This window comes from Nematolebias whitei, chromosome 23 (genome assembly GCF_014905685.2).
Source record: "Nematolebias whitei isolate Nwh7 chromosome 23, NemWhi1, whole genome shotgun sequence".
NCBI classification, from domain to species: domain Eukaryota; kingdom Metazoa; phylum Chordata; class Actinopteri; order Cyprinodontiformes; family Rivulidae; genus Nematolebias; species Nematolebias whitei.
The window spans coordinates 24,408,317-24,414,478 of NC_056520.1; the positions used below are offsets into that span (position 1 = coordinate 24,408,317).

Genomic DNA, 6,162 nt, shown 5'->3' on the forward strand with positions numbered 1-6,162 from the left:
CCTGGGGAATGCAGCACCTGTAGCCCATTTCCTGCACACGCCTGTGCACGGTGGCTCTGGATGTTTCTACTCCAGACTCAGTCCACTGCTTCCGCAGGTCCCCCAAGGTCTGGAATCGGCCCTTCTCCACAATCCTCCTCAGGGTCCGGTCACCTCTTCTCGTTGTGCAGCGTTTTCTGCCACACTTTTCCCTTCCCACAGACTTCCCACTGAGGTGCCTTGATACAGCACTCTGGGAACAGCCTATTCCTTCAGCAATTTCTTTCTGTGTCTTACCCTCTTGCTTGAGGGTGTCAATGATGGCCTTCTGGACAGCAGTCAGGTCGGCAGTCTTACCCATGATTGCGGTTTTGAGTAATGAACAAGGCTGGGAGATTTTAAAAGCCTCAGGAATCTTTTGCAGGTGTTTAGAGTTACGTCGTTGATTCAGATGGTTAGGTTAATCCACCTTATTCTGCAAGAGCGTATGTGGGCTGCCATGACAGACAGGTACCGCCCCCTCCCGGTTTTATACTTCCGGTGAGCTAAAGCGAGAGGCACTTTTGCTAATGACAGGCACTTTTGCTAATGACAAATTCTAGTAATTTGTGCTGTAGCAGGAGGCTTAAACAATTCTAATATGAGTTCGGGTTCAACTTGTGCTGTTGTTGGCTGTCACAACAGCTCCAGAAAACTGAAAGACGAGCTAGAAACGTATTGTTTTGCACATCAACAACTTCGAAAGGCCTGTGTGTGCCCAGCGCGTTACGAACTGCACTCCATGCCGAGGAAGGAGGATCGAAAACGAGCGTGGCTGGCAGCTTTAAAACTCAAATACCCCCCGAAGAGAGTTTATGTTTGCTCCTTTCATTTTATTGATAAAAAGCCCACAGAGCTTCACCCCGACCCGGAGCTCTATCTGGGCTATGACCGGGCCCCACCAAAGAAAAGAAGGCAGCTCATCCGGACCACTGTGAGCCAGACAGCTTCCAGCAACATCGACAAAACGGCCGAATCTGTTCCCGGTGAGTGAAATTGAAAATGTGATTTGTCCCCGCTTCACATTTTAATCATGCTTAGCTCTTATCTTTTACTGAATTATATTATTATTAATGTTATAATTGTAATGTTATAATTACTATACTGTGGATGGTGTTAGCATCAGCGCTAGCTGGTTGCAGTGTTATTGTGGATGTTAGTGTATTATTAATTTAATTCCAAAATACTTTATCACTAAGAGAAAGTACTTGATTGGCAGCCAAATCCAAATCTTAAAGACAAAGTGGTTAGTAATTAACATCAGTAGCATGCTAGCAGAGATGTATATGATTTCATGTAACTGTCCGAGAATAGCTTTTTATTTAGCAACCTGGTAAAATTCAGCCCCCAGGGCTGTAAAAGTCTGGGGATTTTGTTAATAAAGAATATGTTGAGTTATTAGAGGCAGGTTATTTGAAACAGACACAGCTGAAAAAAAAACTTCTTTTAAACTCTTTAAAGAAAAAGCTTAAATGCAACCTAGCTCCAACTGATTTTTTTAAGGATGAAAAACTAAAATCTAATCACAATATGTTGATATTATAGCATAATTTGATGGGGCTTAGGAAAATTTAAGGGGGCTAAAGCCCCACTAAAACAGCACTATTGACATTTAAGATGTATCATGTGTGTACGAGTGTGGAATTACAAATTTCCTTCCTAAAACGTAATAAGGTAAGTGACACTTGACAGGTTGTGTTACGCTGATTTGATTTTGTATTTTTGTGTTATTCAGAGTGCACCGTAGATTCACCGTCAGTCATCCCAGACCTGGCTAGCGTCTCCACACAACCTCCTGGGCCACATCTGCACTCAGTCCACACACAGTGGGAGGACCCTTCGCTAAAAGATCATCATCAATACTGCAACACGTCTGGCAGAAAAGATGTCCAGGACAAGACGACTCAGTGTGATGAAGTTGCATTTTTTCTTCTACAAAATGACGCAGACGCTTTGCTGTACACTGGTATAGCGTTAGAAACATTTAACACTCTTGTGTCAGCACTGGAAGGAGATGACAACAATGAATTTACAATGCCTGTACAAGATCAAGTCCTTATAACACTTATGAAAATAAAGACTAATCGTGTCTGCAGCCCTTGAGTTGATGTTATACTGCTGCTCTGCCTTGTGGTGTCTGAAGTTTATCATGCTTAGACGTTTGGGTTGAAGATTCTTTGCTGTCCCAGCATTCCACCTGCGCTGCTCATCTGTACATGCTAGCCCCGTCTTTCCACTGATCACAGCATTCTGGACCTGTAACAATTTAACAGACTTCAGCTATCACTGCTCCTAATAAAATGAAACAAGTTATTTACATCCCTGCTGTTGTCATTTATTTTTTCCTTTTCTGTAAATGTTAGGTTGCCTTGCATCCAGTCTGTACTTTTTTAAAAACAAATAATATAAAAACACTGTACAGCCTTTTTAATGTTTAATTTTTTGTGACAGTAGATCACAGGCTGCACAATGCTCTGGCTTCCACATGTAAACACAGGCAGACAGGAAGCTCACAGCTTTCGCCCAGTTCAGTGATTCTGATTCAGTGATGTAAATATTCTGATATCCAGATAAGTGATATACCTTCCACAGAATAGCTGCCGCATGACTGCATGATTTTCCCAATCCGGCGATACAGGAACAGCCGACCGTTTCTACCACTCCACTTTCTCTGAGCATGACCCATGCTAAGTGTTTAGCTTGACCAACGCTCTGGCTCGGCTCAACAGCTGCTTTCAGAAAGATAAAGTCGCCTTGTTTCTTGAGCAAAACTGTATCTATTTTGTTGCTGTGGAGGTAATTATACGCCTCTGTGCTTTTATAATTCCGCAATTCCTCGCCATCGACGCCTTCAGAAAAAACAAGGTAATTAATAATATCGATGTAGGTAATTCCGGGCCATGATTTCATATCATCTACCCAGTCCGTGAGAAATGATGGGTGAGACACAGTTAACGACTTATCTTCGCAGCTTTTTAAAACATCCTTGCAATGTATCCACCTCTGATGTGCTGCCATTTACTTCAGGTAAAGGAAACTTTTGTGTCAAAAACATTAAATTGCTAGCAAGTGTGTTAACCCACAAACGTAAACAACAGCGCGGGATCGCGGGCGGAAGTAAACAACCGGCTTCCGCTATGAATTATGGGTAGTGGCGCCAAATCCGGAATAAGGTGGATAGCTTGTTTAGAGAACCTTATATGCTATTTTTTTGGGACAGGCATTTTGGGTTTTCATGAGCTGTATGCCATAATCATCAGTATTAAAACAATTAAAGACCTGAAATATTTCAGTTGGCGTGCAATGAATCTGAAATATATGAAAGTTTCATTTTTATCATTACATTATGGAAAATAATGACCTTTATCACAATATGCTAATTTTTTGAAAAGGAACTGTACAAATGTAACCATTTTTTGTGTTGCTTAAATGACCAACATGTTGTTCTAGGTAGGTCCATTAAGAACCAGTTCTCATTTCCAATAAAATGGCTGCACAGACCAGTTCTTCCTCTAAAGGTTGATAAATCACAGGTGAAGTGTCCACGTCCTGCTCAGATGTGAGCTTGAAAGGAACCAAAAGAGGAGGAGCAGAACTCATCTGGGTTGAAAGTGAGCATGGTGAGTGTTGAGTGTCTCCATGTCATTCACAGTAATGAATCAACTCATTTAATCAATGGTTAACTGTTTTTAAACTACAAAGCTGCTGTGCATCATCCCCAATATTTTCCCAATAATAAATCTGTTTGTTGTTTAATCCGGCTCGTGTGCAATCACACTGATATGAGCTGTTTATCAGAACTCCCCACACCGCGGGAGAAAGAGAAAGAGCACACCTCACGAGAGCGCACAACCTTTCAACTCATGTCTCCGCTAATTCTTATAATTAAACATTAACATCAACACAGGCGTTTGTGTAGGCCCCAGATTAAAGCAAAAGATGTGTGTCTCGGTTATACTGATTTTTACTTTCCCCCAAACTCACAAAGTTCCTTCTTTGACAGTCCCAGCAAGACTGTGAGCTGCAAACGATGCTGGGTTGACAAGGACCAGGTTTAGGGATTCGAACAAGATCACAGACAACAGGAAGATTTAAAAGATTTATTGATAAACTGCTTCTGGTGGAGGTCTGAGTCCTTGGGCCAGCACGATCTGAAGAGACAGGAAGGTTAGTGAATTGGAGTTCAATGGCTTTGGTTGGACATTTCAGTTTATACACACAAACCTTTGTAAACAGGTAAGGAAGGATTTCCTTAGAGGAGCTGGTTTGTGTGACGTCACCATTGGAGAGGGCGAGCTGGTTTTGAGGCAGAGCTGAGCGTGAAGCAGTTAGGTGGGAGATCCAAAAGACAGGTCATGGGAGACAGGCGAGGGTCATGCATGGGTGGTCAGAAATCCAAAATCAGACTTGAATCGTGATTCGGTAGACGTGGTCATTGTAAAGAAAGTGGAGGTTGTGAACAGAGCAGATAATCCAAAGCAAGCAGGGGATGAGCAAGATGGGTAATCCGTAAAACAGGTGTGAAGTCAGAACCAGGAAGAGAAACGAGACTGTGGCATGAACCTAGACATTTACTAACAGAAGGCTTTCAATAATCTGGCACTAGAGAGCTGAGAACAAGTGAGCGGCATGAAGGCTGATTGCAGTGAAGATAACAACGGGGTGTGGCATGGAGTGACTGAGCAAGTTGGGGTGAAGGTAAAAACAGGATCTTAGTAACAAACAATGGCATGACTATGGCAGACAGAGGCAGAAATGTGACATGGGTTGCTTTGTTGAAAGTATATGTGTGGTATTTCTGACTGTTTCTGATGTTTCTGAGTGTGGAAATGGATTGTTATTATTAATATCCTGTTCAGGATTATTTTGGCATTTACGTTGATGTCTCTGTTACTGGCTGTCAACTGACACCAGTCAGAGGTTGTTCCTGGTATGTATTAGGGGAAAGCACTAAGTGGTTAAGCAGTGAGGAACCTCACTGAAGAAAGAAGTCTCAGGGTGATACCTGGCCTAGCATTGTGTCACGTAAGTCAACGTTTTCAGTGGGGATGGACTCTTCTTAAAGTGTTCATCTGTATGTTCATGAAAATATAATGAATTGAGATTGGCACATAACAGGAGTTTCTCTCTGACTGAAATATTTGCCATTTGAAATTGTGGAAAGGGTTCGCTCATGGATGTTTTCAAACAGGTTTTTTTTCTTAATTTTATTAATGAACACATTTGCAGGCCAGAATTAAGTCCCCCGTGGATCAGAAGTGGGCCACAGGCCATCAGTTGAATAGCACTGTTTAATGATATTGTATTATTATTATTATTATTATTAGACCTTTATTTATACAGGCTAGTGCCCATTGAGCCTTGAAGACACATTTACAAGAGAGACCTGTTACATACAACAAACAAGCAGATGAGAAAAAGAGAACACAAGGGTGGAGGAAGCCAAAAAAATCCTGGCTCACACCATGTCCTGGACAAGACACAGTGTAAAAGATGCAAAAAAAAAAGACCTCGCAATGTAACACCCCCCCCCCCCCCCTACAATGACATCATAATCCATTTATGCATAGAGATCGACAAAGGCGGTGAGTTGCTCATGGACACTCCAGAAAGTTCCAAAGATCTGATAAGATGGTACAGTGTCTATCAGAATCATGGTTCTGATAAGGCCACAGATGTCCTTGGTGGGGGTGGAGAGGCAGGCACAAGCTTCTAGTTTACGTATCCTCCAGGAGCAATTTGAGATAAATTGGCCTGTCTGATGCCAGCGGGGTGGCCAAATTCAGATAAACAACAATTGTTTGGGCAGCCAGACTATTTTCTGTCTGCCTTCAAGTTCTGCTGGTACACTCAATGGTGAATCCAAATAGCTAGATTTGTGGACATTCTGCCTGGTCCATGCTCAACCTTTCTCCAAGATCGAATCCTTCATGCCAGCGAGTTCAAGGAGCCGCAAGTGGTCTACGATTCTCAGAAATAGCGTCCAGCTTGCGGTTGAGCTCGGTTAGCATATGAGTTTGAGCGCTTGTGGCACAAATTAATTCGTCATATAAGGCTGGCAGCTTTACCATGGCCGAAACTGCTGCCAATGTCTTCCTAATTTATTGATATCCTAGGTATTCACTGATTCCAAAAAGCAGAAAC

At 42.4% G+C, this 6,162-nt stretch overlaps 1 protein-coding gene across 1 annotated transcript; it reads left to right on the forward strand.

The window, feature by feature from the left end:
* The first annotated feature begins 477 nt into the window (after positions 1-477).
* Positions 478-2,335, forward strand: LOC119428940. Its single transcript, XM_037696648.1, has 2 exons — positions 478-1,004; positions 1,754-2,335. Exons 1-2 carry the CDS (start codon positions 620-622, stop codon positions 2,119-2,121), a joined length of 753 nt encoding a protein of 250 aa, XP_037552576.1. The 5' UTR covers positions 478-619; the 3' UTR covers positions 2,122-2,335.
* The last annotated feature ends 3,827 nt before the right edge of the window (positions 2,336-6,162 follow it).

Excerpts from the sequence above, each read along its gene's own strand:
- LOC119428940 (XM_037696648.1), top strand. The coding sequence starts at position 620 with ATGAGTTCGGGTTCAACTTGTGCTGTTGTTGGCTGTCACAACAGCTCC. Across the intron at positions 1,005-1,753 it reads AACGGCCGAATCTGTTCCCG|AGTGCACCGTAGATTCACCG; the intron begins GTGAGTGAAATT and ends TGTGTTATTCAG.